This window comes from Rhinopithecus roxellana, chromosome 20 (assembly GCF_007565055.1).
Source record: "Rhinopithecus roxellana isolate Shanxi Qingling chromosome 20, ASM756505v1, whole genome shotgun sequence".
Classification (NCBI taxonomy): domain Eukaryota; kingdom Metazoa; phylum Chordata; class Mammalia; order Primates; family Cercopithecidae; genus Rhinopithecus; species Rhinopithecus roxellana.
The window spans coordinates 13,786,154-13,803,221 of NC_044568.1; the positions used below are offsets into that span (position 1 = coordinate 13,786,154).

General features: G+C 44.7%; 2 protein-coding genes across 7 annotated transcripts in view; one reads left to right on the forward strand and one right to left on the reverse strand.

Annotated features, from left to right (window-relative positions):
* The window catches only part of RBL2 (RB transcriptional corepressor like 2), a 60,372-nt gene extending 56,042 nt beyond the window's left edge, over nt 1–4,330 (forward strand). The window contains exon 23 of one of the 2 annotated variants that reach the window (XM_030924517.1): nt 4,188–4,330. The gene's annotated coding sequence lies outside the window, so the exon portion shown is untranslated. Of the gene's footprint in view, nt 1–102; nt 1,246–4,187 lie in introns of those variants that run through there. The other variant, XM_030924516.1, reaches the window with a different exon arrangement.
* On the reverse strand, nt 633–12,902 carry AKTIP (AKT interacting protein). Of its 5 annotated transcripts, none has more exons than XM_010358251.2 (10): nt 12,733–12,902; nt 9,826–9,937; nt 8,009–8,214; nt 4,898–4,962; nt 4,709–4,809; nt 4,156–4,244; nt 3,978–4,076; nt 3,781–3,888; nt 2,285–2,345; nt 633–2,111 (listed from the first exon to the last, which is right to left on the reverse strand). In XM_010358251.2, exons 2-10 carry the CDS (start codon nt 9,865–9,867, stop codon nt 2,004–2,006), a joined length of 879 nt encoding a protein of 292 aa, XP_010356553.1. In that variant the 5' UTR covers nt 9,868–9,937; nt 12,733–12,902; the 3' UTR covers nt 633–2,003. The 5 variants fall into 5 exon arrangements, with proteins under 5 accessions (XP_010356553.1, XP_030780381.1, XP_030780378.1 ...); XM_030924521.1 differs by having other exon boundaries at nt 1,287–2,111; nt 12,737–12,859; XM_030924518.1 differs by having other exon boundaries at nt 1,287–2,114; nt 12,737–12,859.
* Nucleotides 12,903–17,068: the final 4,166 nt, after the last annotated feature.

The window sequence follows — 17,068 nt, forward strand, 5'->3', positions numbered from 1 at the left end:
TAACATGAGGGGATATTTTGGTGAGAAATGGGACTTAACTCCTTCCAGTATCCTTAGAACATTTTAATTCATCCCAACTGTCTTTTTTTCCCTACCATTCAGTGATTACTGTCAAGGCTGCTTAGAATCCAAACTTGGATTTTTGACTCTGACAAAGCTTTTAAAAGTACTGCAAGAAAATGATGTGTACCCAAATGTGAGCATACGAGGCTTCTGTTGACATACTCCAACAGAAGAACTGTGTTTCAAGTTCACTCCTACCTGTTTTGTGGTCAGCTGTAGTCCTCATAAAAAGCAAAACAAAAATTAGGTATTTTGTCCTAAAACACCTGGTAGGAGTGTGATTTTTACATTCCTGAAACAGAACAAAGGAGAGCGCACCCAGGTTTGGAGGTCCTAGGTCATTAATCCTCGTCTCCCATTCCCTTTGTGCACGTCTTCCCTCTCCCCATTCGGTGTGGTGCAGTGTGAAAAGTCCTTGATTGTTCGGGTGTGCAATGTCTGAGTGAACCTGTATAAGGGGTGGCACTTTAGGGCTGTAAAATGCATGATTTTGTAACCCAGATTTTGCTGTATATTTGTGATAGCACTTTCTACAATGTGAACTTTATTAAGTACAAAACTTCCAGGCTAAACATCCAATATTTTCTTTAATGCTTTTGTACTTTTTTAAACTGTTAAAGCCCCTATAGTCACCTTTTGGGAATATGTTTTAAATTCTCCAGTTTTTTGTTATATAGGGATCAATCGGCTAAGAAAAGATTTTAAATCAAGTTGAATTGAGGGGATTAATATGAAAAATTATGACCTCTTGCTTTAGGAGAGTTATCTAAAAGAAATGTCTATTAAGGTGATATATTTTAAAATATTTTTGGGTGTTCCTGGCAGTTTAAAAAATTGGTTGGAGAATTTAGGTTTTTATTAGTACCATAGTACCATTTATACAAATTAGAAAATGTTATTTAACAGCTGTTGAATTATCTATACATACCTTTATTAATCACTATTGTTCCAGCAGTTTTCAAGTCAAATTAATCATCTTATTAGGGAGAAAATTCAATTGTAAATTGAATCAGTATAAACAAAGTTACTAGGTAACTTCATATTGCTCTGAGAGAAATATGGAACTTACACTGTTCAATTAGAATAGTGTTCTGCAAAAATATTTATAAAACCTCTCAAGATACTGCTACTGTAATTTTATATGAAGATAAGTGTATTTTTCAATAAAGCATTTATAAATTAGCCTTTGTTTGGTTATATTGAGAAAAGGGTAGTTTCCTGCATAAATGGCAAAGAACAATCATTTATTGGTTTATTTTGTCTCTACTAAACACATTAGTCATTCATCATTTAAATACCAGACTTCATTAGAAACCGTTTTAACACTTTTTCTCCCTCCTGCCATAAAAATACAGTAAGTAATTTGCTTAAAAAAACAACACAACACTAGGAACAAGTGTTCTGGTTTCTCTCCCCCAACTAAAGACATTTCTCAGTGATTTCAGTTTGTAAATCAGTAACACAGTGCAGGCTACAAATCAGTGCAGGCTGAAGACTGAGATTCAAATGATCTTCCACTGAAAAGTGCTGAGCTATGGAACCTGCTCTCTCTATACCTCTCCATTTCCTAACATATATACAACTGAAACCACTGATTTAAAAACTATTTAAGTAGTGCTGAATTCTGTCTGCTCTATTAGTTTAAATGAATGCAACTTACCTTTAGCATTATATTCAGAAAAATACTTAAGCCTCAAGGTCCCCAATAATTTGGAGTACTGAACTAGATAACCACCCTAAGACACTTCTGACAGAAGTAATGCATTACTTAGAGACAGGTTTCCAAACCCTGCTGTTAGAACCTATGCATACAAGGAAAACACTGGCAGTCAGTCATTGTTCACACAGTTTTACTCTTCAGGCAGTCCTCTGCCATTGGTCAGCTTGAACTAGGCCATAGTCCAGCAGGAAAGTGCATGGTGCACCAGATTCACCATCTCTTAAGTCGCCACTGTTTTCTCTTCTTTACTGAAAGGCTGTACTGAGCCAGGCTTTACCCATGACAGGCCAGCAACATGAACACTTTTATTGTGCTGTTCTTCAGGCTTCTTCTAGGCACAATCAAAACAGATATTTAAAAAAACTACTGATGAGGAGACTTCAGCACTGTACAAACTTGTTTCCCAAAAAAATTACTTGTATGTAATGAGCAGTCTCCAAATGAAGATATTTTAGAAAAGAAACAATGAGTTGGCCATTTCATAAGTAGTTATCCACTTACTTTCTGAGTCAGCATCTTTTCTCTGGCTTCATCATGTACAGAAGGATTCCATGGAGAAAAGCTTAAGGAAGAGAAAAGTATTTAAACACGATTTGTTGGCTCACTAAATTTCTATAACATTCATTTTGCAGTAATTAAGTTTTAAGCCAATTCCTCTAACTTAATAAAGAACAGTACTTTTTTTGTTTTCCACAAGTATGTTTTAGACATTATCTAATTAATTTTCTCACATAACTATCCTTCATACATGAATGATTTCATTTAAGCCTCACACCAACCCCTGAAGTACTATTATTTAAAGATTAAGAAAGCAAAGCAAAATTAATTGCTCTGGATTACCAGAACTAAAAAGTACAAAAGCCAAGTAGTCCATCTGCTGAGTCCATGCTCTTTTTTTTGAGACTGAATCTAGTTCTGTCACCCAGGCTGGAATGCAGTGGTGTAATCTCCCCTCACTGCAACCTCCGCCTCCTAGATTCAAGCCCTTCTCCTGCTTCAGCCTCGCTGGGACTACAGGTGCGAGTCACCATGCCCGGCTTTTTTTTTTTTTTTTTTTTTTACTACTTTGAGATGGAGTTTCACTGTTCTTGCCTAGGCTGGAGTGCAACGGCAAGATCTTGGCTCACTGCAACTTCTGCCTCCCAAGTTCAAGCGATTCTCCTGCCTCAGCCTTCCAAAGTAGCTGGGATTACAGACAGGCGCCACCACACCCAGCTAATTTTGTATTTTTAATAGAGACGGGGTTTCTCCATGTTGGTCAGGCTGATCTCAAACTCCCGACCTCAGGTGATCCCCCCACCTTGGCCTCCCAAAGTGCTGGGATTACAAGTGTGAGCCACTGTGCCCGACCAATTTTTGTATTTTTAGTAGAGATGGGGTTTGGCCATTTGGTCAGGCTGGTCTTAAAACTCCTGACCTCGTGATCCACCCACTTTGGCTTCCCAAAGTGCTGGGATTACTGGCATAAGCCACCACGCCTCGCCATGAGTCCAAGCTCTTTAACAGCTATACTCCACTGCCTTCGCAAGCAGTACCAATGTTGCCAAAGAGCAAAATCACCAATTCGTCCATTCCCAATACTCCTCCAGACACTGTTCCTTAAATCAAATGTCATAGTGCTTCAGGAACCCACCATTCTCACGCTATTCAGTTTCCCTCCTTTTACCACATCTGAATGTCAATGAGGGTGTGGCAGTTTAAGAGGGGCTCCAGCTAAAACTGCAAGCTGAAAAGAGTCCTGACATGTGAATGAATAAATACATCATAAGGATCCCTGGGAAACCAAAGTCACCAGAGAATGTGCTGTCAGCACAGCCTGTCAGATGTTTAAGAGCCTCAGAGGCATCAGAAATCGAGTTGGCACCAAGTTATAAAGGTTGTAGGCTAACAGCTTATGCATGTGCCTTTTAAAATCCCTATTCTGAGACCACCTGGAGAAAGGAAGCAGTGTATTGGAAAGGACAGTAGACAATTCATTTGGGAGATGCACTACTTACCTAATTGCATAGGGGTCTTCTATTTTAGGTTGGTCAAACAAACGAGCAGTGCACACCTTAACACTGTCAACAACTTTACTTTTAAAAAGCTGAATATCTTTTTCATACCTGTGTTAAAAGTTTAAGTCAAAAAGTTACTTAATCTACTTAGCTGCATCTTCAAATTTATTTTAAATAACAAAGCAAAAGTTACATACAGTACTGCAGCCTCTGGGTTCAGGGGGCTTGCTGTATCAATCTTGTAGAAAACTCTCCTTGCATACATTAATACCTGCCAAATATGATTATGGTTCCGCCTAAAGGGAAACATGGCGTGATTACTGAGGCGTCCTTTTGCAGTATTATGTCACTAAAAGAAACCATTTACTTACTTACCTCCATTTTGCAAATGCTCTCTTCACATCCAGCTCACCTGAGGTGGGATCAACTAGCGGGTGAAAGACGGGAATATCGAACACCAAGCGCTGTATTTAAATAAAGAGAGACGTGTCCTTTAATGGAAGCAATGGCACTTATGAGACCCATAGGAATCGTGATAAAAAGAGCTTCAGGACAAGGCAGTCACGTTATTTAAAGCTAAAGAGCTGCCTCAAGAGGGATACTTAACTACTTCTACCATTTTCCTGAAAAACTAAATTTTGAGATGAAGCGGGGAAAACTCCCTCTCCACTAGAGCCTGAGGGCCACCATTCACCTGGTGAGTGCTGCAGGATGGCAGGCAGCCAGCCTCCCTTGCAGACCCTGAGCAGAGAAACAAAGCTCTGATGGCATGCCGGAAGCTGCTGCAAAGCACAGAAGTCCCCCTGGACAACTACTGGGTAGATAAATCATAAAGGTACCAGGTCAGGAAAAGAACCAGGAAAGCTGTAAGCCCTTTTAGCCCTTCTTGCTGATCCACAAATGAAGCCAGACTGTGTCTCCAACTTACCGGACAGTCACCATCTGGATAGTTATCAGGGATGTAAACTGTAAACTTAAATACCCCATCTTGGTAAAGTCCATGCCGTATGAATATTACTCCAAACCACACTGTAGGAAAAAATAAAAGAGTTAAGGCCTAAATTTGTGTGGGAGGAACTAAATGTGCCCATAAATTAAGAATGAATCCTCATCTTACTTAATGCAGAGCGATAAGATGGCTGCACATAGACGCCTGGTAGCTTCTGCTTCACAACCAAGGTACTACAACAAAAGCAGAGTTATTAATTTGTGTGGATACAAATGACACATGAAGATGAAACCACCCCACATTCACTTTGAGACAATGAATGGCCCCTCAAGGGGCAGCTGATACCCAAACCCTGCAAGCCAAGTTCTCACAATCTCTCACCTGACACGATCAGAGCCCTGGCCCTGACCGCTGCCCACTACCAGCTTCATAGCAGCAGCTCACAGAGAAACAAGCAGGCCAGCAGGGGCCCCACAGTAAGAACTAAAGCCAAACAGGGAAAAATGAAGAATCAAGTTTCCTCCCAGAAATCTGCTCTTCCAAAACATCATCTTGGAAACCAGCCTATAGGTAATTCCGAATAATGCAACCTGAGGTCAGTTATGTACAGTTGAGGTCAGTGAGAGTATCTGTAAAATTATGCTTTTGTGACTGTGGATGATCATTCAAAAACTTTTAAAATACAATGTTAGATAAATTAAGATTTCTTGGAATCGGGTCACAAAGTTGTCATTTTACATTTTAATCACAAGATCCCACAGCAGAGGGCAATGTTCAGACTCGCAGTGCTGCCTGGGGAGGGCAGGCATCCTTGTGTGGCTCTCACACGCCCTGCTCTCAAACGGACACCTGATGCAGACACCTGAACTCTGTGGGCCTTGCCAGAGAACGGGAAAATAGGTGCTGAAAACAAGAAACAACAAGTGTACCGACACAAAGCCTACACTGGTTCTTCCGGGACCCAGTTACCCACTCACAGCCATTCTGGTCACTAACCTGCCAATCCTGGATTTTATGAAGAACTAGTTTATCAGGCCTTAAGTTTATCATTTTTATTACCTACTTTCCATTCACTTATTTTTAATCATTTTCGAGTTATTATCTAGTTCATTTTTAAGTTGCTAAAATTCAGCATGTCAATAGCAACATGGCTAGCAGATGTCTCTACTACAGTGAAGTTTGCCAGAAAAGGCAGTTCTGTGTTCTAATACAGATTTAATCACCACAATAGAGGCCTATCCAACTCGCTGCCCAGCCTCAAACACAAGGCCTCCATTATAGAGCCAAAGGGGCCATTACTACCAAATCACACCCAGCCAATTACACTGGGGCCTCAGACCCTCTGACCAACATTAATACATTGAGGGAAGGGTCAAGGATGCCTTTTTTTTTTTTAATTTTTTTTGGTTTAAAAAAAAAAAAAAAAAAAGATGAGGTCTCATAGGCTGAGTGTGGTGGCTCACACCTGTAATCTCAGCCCTTTGGGAGGCCGAGACAGGCAGATCACTTGAGGTCTGGAGTTTGAGACCAGCCTGGCCAACACGGTGAAACCCAGTCTATACTAAAAATACAAAAATTAGTGGGATGTGGTGGCGCATGTCTGTAGTCCAGCTACTCAGGAGGCTGAGGCAGGAGAATCACTTGCACCCAGGAGGCGGAGGCTGCAGTAAGCTGAGATTCTGCCACTGCACCCCAGCCTGGGTGACACAGTGAGATTCCATTTCAAAAAAAAAGAAAAAAAGATGAGGTCTCACTATATGGCCTACGCTTGTCTCACATTCCAGAGCTCAAGTGATTCTCCCACCTCAGCCTCCTGAGTAGCTGGGACTATAGGTCCACAGCTGGGAAATCTTTAATTGTTTTTTAAAGACAGGGTGGTCACTCTGTTGCCCAGGCTGGGCTTGAACTCCTGGGCTCCAGTGATCCTCCTGCGTCAGTCTCCCAGGCAGCTGGGATTACAGGCATGAGCCACTGTGCCTGGCTCAAGGATGCTTTTAAAATAACTGTATACAAAGGAATTTTTAAATTATGGAAATTAAGAATTCTCCAAACTTTCTGTCCTTTTAACAAATTCTCAAATGAAATGCCATCTGCGTCTGTGCAGTGCTGGAGCCCCCGTGTGTGCCAGGCACCACAGGGTCGCTGCCAGCACTCTGCACCCTGGCTTCTTGCACTCCACAACCATGCGCAACTGCAGCCCAGCTGCAGACCTCGGTGACCAGTCAGCATCTTCCTTACATGGAGCCCACATCTTTGTCTCTTCCCTAGAATTGCCAAGTCCTGCCTTTGGGGGTCATATAGAGTAAGTCAGATCCTTCCTTGTGACAGACCTTCAAATATATTAAGACAGCTTTAATACGTGCTTAAACTTTCTCTTCTCCAAGAAAACTTCTCCAGTTCCTCCAACTGTTGATCCCTAAGGTCTGGCTTCCTGGTCCCTCCCTGCTAGGCCTTGTCCTCCATCTGTCAGGAGGCTGACTACAAGGCGACAACCAAATGGAGCACCACCCTCCAGACAGGCCTGACCAAGAAGGCAGAGACGGCCACTCTCCCACTGTCCTGCTCTCCAGAAAAATCTCTCCAGGAGGCAGGTTCCTCACCTCACATAAACCAAGACCGCATTTATTAAGTTCCCAATCTACTGTAGGTTCTTTTTTTTGAGATGGAGTCTCGCTTTGTCGCCCAGGCTGGAGTGCAGTGGCGAAATCTCGGCTCACTGCAACCTCCACCTCCCGACTTCAAGTGATTCTCTGTCTCAGCTTCCTGAGTAGCTGGGATTACAGGTGCCCGCCACCACACCTGGCTAATTTTTCTATTTTTAGTAGAGATGGAGTTTCACCATCTTGGCCAGGCTGGTCTTGAACTCCTGACCTCGTGATCCACCTGCCTCAGCCTCCCAAAGTGCTGGGATTATAGGCGTGAGCCACCGTGCCCGGCCAGTCTACTGTAGGTTCTTAATAAACCTTAGTTTCTTCCTTTTTTTACTCTCCAACACAGACATGGAAATGAAAGTACCCTCTGCCTTTAAATCATATTCACCCGAGCTCTAAAGAATCTTTAAGAGAGGCTATTTTTATAACTCTACCTAACTCTTGGTTAAGAAAGATTTTATCACCAGCAATAGCCTAGTTTTATATTTATTCAGTCTGATACTGGAAAGGGACAGGTTTGAGTTTTGAGATTAAATGTCTGCCCTTTACTGCGCCCATCAGAATAAATTTCATTCTTCACTTTAAAGGATCGTTCCTAATTTAACCAAATAGTTTGTTAAGAACTTACAATTCTGCAAGAAGAGAGTATTCCAGGTAGAAGGGTCCATAGGACGCATGCGTGCCATTTGTTGACTGCGCTGCTGGGGCAGGAGACGTAGGCTTAGTTATGGGCAAAGCATTTTTGGGAATAGAAGGCAGCTGTTTCTTTGGTGCAGTTCGTGGAGGACTGGTTTTCACGTCCCCTGTTAATGTCTTCTCTTCACCTTCAGATCGCTATACAAGATGAAGTTGTAAGAATATCTGTTAAGATGATTCTTAAATCACAAGAGTACATTATTAGCTCCATGGCCTAAATGCTGGAATTGCTCCTTTACAAGCACATTCTAACACCATGACCAAGATGACTAGAAAGTCCTTTGGGCAGGCAGGTCATATAAAGAGAAGACAAAGCTGAAGCGAGACCAAAGCATTAGAGAAACTCTTTCATATAGGGAAACTCATCCTATAAGGATGATACAATCAGTGTGTACAGGATTAACTGAAACACACAAAGAAATGGTTTTTCCTAGTGGCCCCAAAAAGAGGGCAAGGGGTTTCTAAGCAATTAGACAACTGTACAAGGCTAGAAAAGTCCCCCAGCACTTAGATGCTACAGAAGGTTAGGTGCTAAGAAGCTCAAAATAGTGTGGATGAAATTAGTCACTGCCTGTTAGCACTTGGGTTAGAAACAAAGAGTGAAGCTATTCTCTCACTTGCTTGGGTCTGATTTTGATTTGTCCCTACTAGGTATGTTTTGACATTTCAAATATCACCAGCATAAACCGTCATCCTTCATCAAAGACATAGGTCGACATGAGTCAGAGACTAAACTACCATCTCATAGGTACTTCCTTGGCGCAAGTACAACCAAAGGCTGTTTAATTAGCTATATAAAAACATGTATATCATATGCATTGCTCTAGTGATGGGTGCATCTAAAGGCCCTGACTTTAGCACAATATAATATGCCAATGTAGCAAAACTGCACTTGTACTTCATTACTACATACAAGTAAGGAAGAGATGTATGTCATGTACATAGAAAAAAAGTAATAGTGGTGTTTATTCTCCTAGAGGTGGGATTATGGTTTTTTTTGTTTTTTTTTTGAGATGGAGTCTCGCTCTGTCGCCCAGGCTGGAGTGCAGTGGCGCAATCTCAGCTCACTGCAAGTTCTGCCTCCCAAGTTGATGCCATTCTCCTGCCTCAGCCTCCCAAGTAGCTGGGACTACAGGTGCCCGCCACCACGCCTGGTTAATTTTTTTGTATTTTTAGTAGAGACTGGGCTTCACCGTGTTAGGCAGGATGGTCTCAATCTCCTGACCTCGTGATCTGCCCACCTCAGCCTCCCAAAGTGCTGGGATTACAGGCGTGAGCCACTGCGCCCAACCGGTTTTTATTTTCTTATTGTTTGCCTATTTTAATCTTTCCCAAAATGAAAAAATATTTTTAAAAAAATCATTTTATTTAGAAAAATTAAACTAGTGCCCCTCAAGTCTGACTTGATATCAGACTAGCCTTTCCCACAGCTGTTCTAACCGTAGAAACTTGAAGTTTAGTAGAAAACTACAATATGTCACAAATTTCATCATGTGTAAATATAACCTCAATCATCTTAGAATTGTGATGACCAGAACAATTTCTACTTGAGATGCAATCCCAGTCTCAGAAACACACTTTAACCAACAAAGTAATTACTTCTCAAGAGTGTAAGACCTTAACTAGAAAAATTCAGGTAATTTTGTCAAGATTACAGGGGACCGTGACAGATTATTTTAGCCTTCATTCTGACCCTGTTTTCAGACACAAGAAAATGAGTTTCCTTACTGAATTTATCACTATACCTACTTTGCGTACAGAGCTTGTAGACATGCTCCAGAAAGGGTTCATAACGTGTATTCCAAACAAAGAAATTCAGTGGCGTGTCATCCAAATCTTCTGTCTTCAACATTCACTCTACCTTAAAACAAGATGGGGAAACATAGAAACAAGTCAACACCAACAATTAAGACTTTTTTTTTTTTTAGATGGAGTCTCGCTGTGTTGCCCAGGCTGGAGAGCAGTGGTGTGATTGCAGCTCACTGCAACCTCCAACTCCTGAGTTCAAGTGATTCTCCTGCCTCAGCCTCCTGAGTAGCTGGGATTACAGGTGCCTGCTACCATGCCCAGCTAAGTTTTGTATTTTTAGTAGAGACAGCGTTTCACCATGTTAACCAGGCTGGTCTTGAATTCCTGACCTCAAGTGATCCATCCACCTCAGCCTCCCAAAGTGCTGGGACTACAGGCGTTAGCCACCATGCCCGGCCAACTGTTAAGACTTCTGAAATGATGAATAACTAACTATGATACCCTGGATATACAATATGTTATATAACAAAGGGTTGCAAAAACCTAGGAAAGGGTCTTCAGGCATCTTCAGAAATAGTTTCCTTCTATACCCACTTCCTTTTCTGGTTCTAATTTCTTTCACACTTTTAGATGTCTATAAGAATCTGTGCACCAGGTCCCTTGGCCAGGATTCAGATTACTCAGTGACACAGATGAGCCTTGGTGCCAGAAGTTCAGAAGATATGGACAACAGTTGCTACTAGCACATCTCAGCATTTAACTAACAGGAAAGCCAGATTCAGAATGCACTGTACCCACATACACAAAAGTTGTATCACTGTTCCCAGGGTTATGGGAACAAACAATAAAGATACAAGGAGGCTGATTTAAGAGCTGCCCCAACTCACTTGAGTACAAAATGATTCCTCCAGCAAAGTATTAGCCAAAGAAATAAGAGAAAACAGGGAAGGCAGAGCACACGTATGTCACTAAGACGACAGAAGAAGTTACCTGAGTCCTGTCAGTACCATCCCCCAATAAATTGCCTTCTACAACTTCGAAACATACAGAAACTGCAGGATCACGTACTTAAGGAACTGCCAAGCAATCCAGACAAATACAACACGAGGCACGCAAGAGAGACGTTTCACAAGTACAGATCTTCCAGCGGAAGCTTCAAGTCGTGGATAAGAAAGCATGTATCAAAGCTCATAAAGTCGGGGTCATTTACTAAAAATACAAAGAAGCAAAGGAAAAGCAACCAAGCCCAGCTGTAAGAACAGCAACTTCTCTGCCCTGGTGATTTTCCCCCAGGCTCTGTTACCTTTAAAGCAGAGCTCCTTCTCTGAATTCCTACTTGTACCAGTCAAAAGGCTGAAGGTGAAAAGGGTCAAAACTAAGCAACGTTTTCCTAATTTCTTAAGCAGGTCATGAGCAAACTATGTACTAACTGTCCCCAGTCAGCAATAATTTGTCTTTTCTGATAAGCTTGTGACATCCAGGGACCTACTCAACCCAGGTCATCCATACCTTGTCAGTGCCTATTATTGCTGTTTTCTTTTCGAAGAGAAAATGCCACCCAGTAATTAAATCAGAGGAATGAAGATCCTGGTTCTTCTACTAGCATGGGTAACATCCAATAAGTAACAACAGCTCTCCGCAAATCTGCTTTTAAAGGTGAGTATGACACAGTGAATATACTTGGGATATCAATAATGTGCGGGGGAATGTTCCCGTTTGGCTCAAATGAAGACACTGATTTTCAGATCTAGCAGTAATGTGCAGCACCCCAGTGTCCTCTAGGACACACCTAACATGGGACCCCATCCCTTGGGACACAGTGGTGCACTCCACCACATACATTTAATGGGTTGGTGCAAACCTGTAAAGTCTCTTTCAGGTGAAACGCGTTAGGATTCTCTTTAAGAATTCTCCTTTAAAATCCAATAAATTTTGTCCCCACTTCTGCCTATCATTAAGCAGGAGATATTGTCTTCTGCTGCCTAACTTTGCCATGGATCTTTTAATCCAATGTTTCCAGCAGCAACATAATCACGAGAAAGTGTAGTACACTTTTCAGGGTCTAGTCTAGGACAAGCACAGCATACATGTTCTGAGAAGAATGACATAGATGGAAGCACGACATAGGTTACATCCTTGTCATTGGGAAACAATTTTAGAATTTCTGCCTGTTCAGCCACGGCTGCATTCCTTTACATCACCCAGCTGAGAAGTCTGGGTCTTCAGCCTGCGCGAATGATAGGCAGAGCTAAAACTAGGCTAAAACATGAGTGCTGCTGTTACTCTTCATGCCACAGCGCACTCACATCACCCCGAATCGGACTTAAGAAATTACACGTTAAGAGGAGACAGAGCAGCGGCCAGAAAAAAGATGAAAACGGCCCAGGCCAGGCTTGCTGGGGACAGCAGGGACCTGCGGCGGCCTCGGACCGGCACCCTCACCGCGGGCGGAAACCCGTCTCTGAGCACTCAGGGAATCTGGACAAACCTGTCTCGAGGTGATGCAAGGCGGGGGCCCTGTCCTGGCCTCGCAGTTAGCTCGAAGCTGGCCCGGGAGCCGCGGGCCCCTCCAGTGGGGGGCTCTGGGGTCCGGCGACGCCCCCTTAACCAGAGCTCGGGATCGGGACCTGGCCGGGGAGGGTGGGCATGGGCCGGGGCGAGCCAGCTGGGCCTGCCTCTTTCCCTCGGGCCGGGCCTGCCCAGCTTGAGCCGCAGTCCCCAGCAGTGGTCCCGGGCTGCGAGGCGGCCAACGCAGCAGGTGCCTGCAAACGCGCACAGGTGCCCGGCCCCGCCTCCGTGTCCCACTGCGGCCGCCGTCGCCGCCGAGTCGCGAGTGCCCAGGATGGACAAATGCCGGGTCTTTGGAAGCTGGCGGCCAGATTTACCAACACCTCAGTCCTCACGTACCTACCAGCCTGCCTGGCAGTGCGCCTCCTCCCGGTGCCTTCAATGCAGAGCTCCTGGCTGCCGAGCGCCGTCGCAGCCCGACAGCATCTCCGGCCGCAGCGCCAGCCCTACCCCTGCTTGATCCCCGCCCCGCCCCACCCTGCCCAGCCCTCCGCACCAGGCTCCGCCCCGTGGTGCACGCTCCTGGGGCCCGAGGCTTCCGCCTTGCCTCCCGGCGCCAACTGGCTCTCACATCTGCCCGTCAAGGACGTTCTTCCGGGGGCGTTGGAAAAACCACACTCCGTCCTGCAAATCAAATCACCCCAGTTTGGGTGGGGCTGCACTTTACCCTCCCCTTACGTAATAGCGCCTGGGACGACCTGTCAGTCCTGGAAGTATCGGCCCCCCCTGCCGGGAGGGATGGGCAGAGACAAACAAGCGTCGGGTCACAATTGGCCAGGGCGTCTGCCAGTCACGATGGAGACCCGCCCAGAGGTTTGTGCGGTCAGGCCACAGCGCAATCGCCATGCACAGGGGCTGGGTTGCAGGATGGTGTCCCTGAGCCAAGCTTTGTGGGAGGGCCGGGCCGCGAGACTACTCTGTGGCTCCCAGCGCAGGGTCCTACTGCTTTGGGCAGCGCTGCGAAGCCCGAGGCCGCCACGTTGGGCCCACAGGGTTGCAGGGGTCGGAAGGACGCTTGGCGTGGGGCCAAGAAACGCCCGTTCGCTTGATCAGTGCAGGAGCTGAAGGGATCTCAGCTGCAAGTCGGCCCTGGGCACTACAGCAACCAGAGGAGCCTTGTAAACCTGTGCTTGTCGCCCCAGCCTGCAGCATCGGAGTGGGGGCCAGGGGCTGGGGGGAGGGGGGAGGCTGAGGACCAGGAATCCACATTTGTCACGGTTCCCTTGCTGATTCTGGCGCACACTGAAGTTGGAGAACCTCTCCTATGGCAACGTAGTTCCTGGTCATTCTTTTTTTTTTTTTTTTTTTTTTAGTTTTTTCTTTTAACTCACACGCTTTCACTTGGATCTCCTGTCTCCTTTCCCATAGAGGTCTCTCTCTGGCCTGATTCTGTGATCGCTGCCAGCGGCTTTCCAGGCCTCTTCTTACCAACGGTGCCTCCCTGTGGTTAGTCCCTCCAATCTCAGCACTCCACTTCCACACTTGGGCGACAGCCCTCTCCCCGCAAGCCGCTCCCCCTTCTCTAGACACCAGAGGCGCTGACCTGTCTGTGACACCGCCTCAGTGTCTTACACTCATAAGAGAAGACACATTCTCTGGCCGGGTTGTTTGGTCCATTTTTGGTTGCCTCCGAGATTCGGGTAAGTGACTTATTGAAGGGCAGGAAGCCAGATTCTCCTGATGTTAATCCTGGGACTTGGTTCTGAAACCCAGCTTCCTCCCCCAGCTGAAAACACTTCTGAGCCACTTCCTTTTGTCCACTTAGGACACATTTAGAAATGTTATGCCTTTTAATACGAGTCTTAATACAGAAAGGCAGGCGAGCAGGAAATCCTTTTTTAGGCCACAGGTGGTCTTTGGCACCTCTGTGGCCCATTTCCTCCCAGTCTTCTTTGAAGCACATTATCCTCTTCAGAGCTTTTTTTCTGCTTTCATCCTTTCCCCATCCTTCAGTTTTCACCGAGGACCCACATAGGTATTTCTCCAGCTCACATCTATCCACTGAGCTTCCAGTGCATGTCGTCAACTGCCCACTTGGCACCGGATGCCTCAGACACACCAGCATCAGACTGCACATGGCAGAAAAGCCAACTTAAACCGGCTTACTTAGCAAGGGGATTTCTCTCCCATGGGACGCTTGTCTCCAGAGGTGGTGCCCTGGTCTTCAGGCTCTGCTTTCCTTGCAGTCCCTGGAATTGTACTTTCAGGCTGGTAGCAAGATGGCTACGGCACTCCAAGCACACCCAGGATCTCACAAAATTAAAAGTATCCCTTTCTTCCAGTGGTCCCTTTTGAAATACATGAATACTTTTCCCAGAAGCTCCGCAGAAGAAATGCCCGCAGGTTTCAATGGCCAGAAATAAGTCTCTGGCTGCAACAAAACCAGTCAACGGCAAGTGGAGTGAGTCCGCCATGATCGGCTTGGGCTGAGATTTTCCCTGGATCTCTGCCTGGACTTGAGGCAGAGGAGATCCATGATCAGATTTGTATTTTGAAAACATCGCTTTGTGTGGAAAACAGATTGTAGAGGCACAAGGGTCACGGAGCAGTTGAGAAACCATGGCAGTTCAGGCAACAGACAGTCGCATGAATTTGAAGGTAGAGATGGAGAATTGAATGAGTTCCAGAGATGTTTAAGATGGGATGATATCGTTTACATATAGTTTGACCCTTCCAAACCTCATGTTGAAATGTGGTCCCCGATGTTGAAAGTGAGGCCTGTGGGAGTATTTGGGTCATGGGGGCTGGTCCTTCATGAAAGGCTTGGTGCTGTCCTGGCAGTAGTGAGTTCTGTTAGTTCCCGAGAGAACGGATTGTTAAAAAGAACCTGTCACCTTCTCCTCCCCCGACCCCTTCTTTCTCTCTTGCCAAATGATTCCTGCTGGCCTCTCCTCTGCCATGAGTGGAAGCTTCCTGAGGTCCTCACCAGAAGATGCTGGTGCCATGCTTCTTATACTAATGTACTTAGCTGCTTCTGTCTTTCATTTGACATATATGTATTGCATACTTATGACATCTAGGCTGTGAATGCTGGGGAGGCAATGGAGAACAAAACAGACATTGTTCCTCCTCATGGAGCTATGGGAGATAGATGCTAATCAAGTCATCTCCCAAATCAATGGCTAATTGCCTCAAGGAAGTGGGCAATGAGCCGAATAAACCTCTTTTTAAAAATAAATGACCCAGCCTCAGGTATTCCTTTATAGCAACACTGATGGACTCATACAGGTGGGATGGACAGAGCTTGGCTGTGGACTAGGTATGGGGGATGAAGAGGCAGATATGGCTGACACCTAGATTTTTAGCATGAGCTACAGGATGGATGGTGAGGCCATTCACTGAGGTGAGAAACAGTGAACCACAAGCAGGTTTGGAGCAGTGGGAAATGGGAAAATCTGGGTTCTGTTTTGGGTAGGTATGTTTGGGGTGCTTCTGTAAGCACTATTGCCTGTGTACCTGATACCCACTTCTGCCTTTTTCATTACTGACAGAACCTCCACTTTGTTGAGGAATTTAAGCCCTTCAGTGGTTCCCCAATGGGCAAAGACAAAACTTCTCACCATGGCTGTGGTCCAGCCCCGGGTGGCCACAGACTCCAGCCACTCTGGCATTCTTCCAGGTCCTTGGAAGGGAGATGCTCTCCCACCTCCCTACCACAAAAGCGGCCTTTGCTGTGAATGTTCCCTTTGCCTGGTCCATCCTCTTGTCTCCCCTACACAGATCTCAGCTCTAACACCACTTCCTTGGGGGCAATTTGCTGTTGATTTGGGAGATGATTAGTGTCTATTTCCCACACTGTAAGCTCCTGGGGAGGAACCATGTTTTCACTTTCTATTGTCTCCCTGGCACCCAGAGCTAGATGTTATAGGCACGCCATAAATATTTGCCAAACGAAGGACAGAAGCAACTAAAGTACATTTGAAACACCAACCTGCACGCCCACAGCTCTGCACCAAGAAAGCAACTCATTATGAAAATCAGGATGATTTATTCAAAGGGAAATGAGGAGGTGGCCTCAAGGTACCACTTCTTTAAGACTAAAACAAAGTGCTGAGAAAAATCTCAATGGACCCAAAATCTTACCTATAAAACGTCTTCAGTCGCTTCACATTACATTTACTATTCTAAATTTTTGAAGCATATTTGATATGTTTACATCAAAAGGTTCTCTTTGCATCTGGACTTCATAGATATGTGATCTCTGAGTATTCAGGACTTCTGCCCATGTTCTAATCAGCAAAATATTCCCTGAATCATACATCTTTCAGACTCTGGAAAAGTAATTGTACAAAGCAGTTTAAATCACTGACTTACTACTAAAGGCCTTCACAGAAAGAAGGAAAGGATAAAATGACGAAGGTTAGTTAAAATGCATATGTTTTATACACAGGCACACATATAAGCCAGTGTTTTTAGCTCAATCCATTTGCCCCCAAGTCCTTTTCTGAAAAGTAGATTCCTGTATACATGTGACTGATTATGTATACTGTTCAAAATATGAGAGAATCTAGCTATGCATATTAATGTCTTAGAAAAAATATAATTAGCACCTTAAAGCCATGACTTTATGGGTAATAATGTTTAGGATGAGACCAAAGTAGGCATTTAGTGTTTTTTTTTTTTTAAGTAAATGGATTTAAGGGAGGATATCAGATAATTGTCCTGTAGTTAATAA

Excerpts from the sequence above, each read along its gene's own strand:
- AKTIP (XM_030924518.1), bottom strand. The coding sequence starts at position 9,867 with ATGAACCCTTTCTGGAGCATGTCTACAAGCTCTGTACGCAAA. Across the intron at positions 4,077-4,155 it reads AGAGCATTTGCAAAATGGAG|GCGGAACCATAATCATATTT; the intron begins GTAAGTAAGTAA and ends GTTTCCCTTTAG. Across the intron at positions 2,115-2,284 it reads AAAAGATGCTGACTCAGAAA|AAGAAGCCTGAAGAACAGCA; the intron begins GTAAGTGGATAA and ends GATTGTGCCTAG.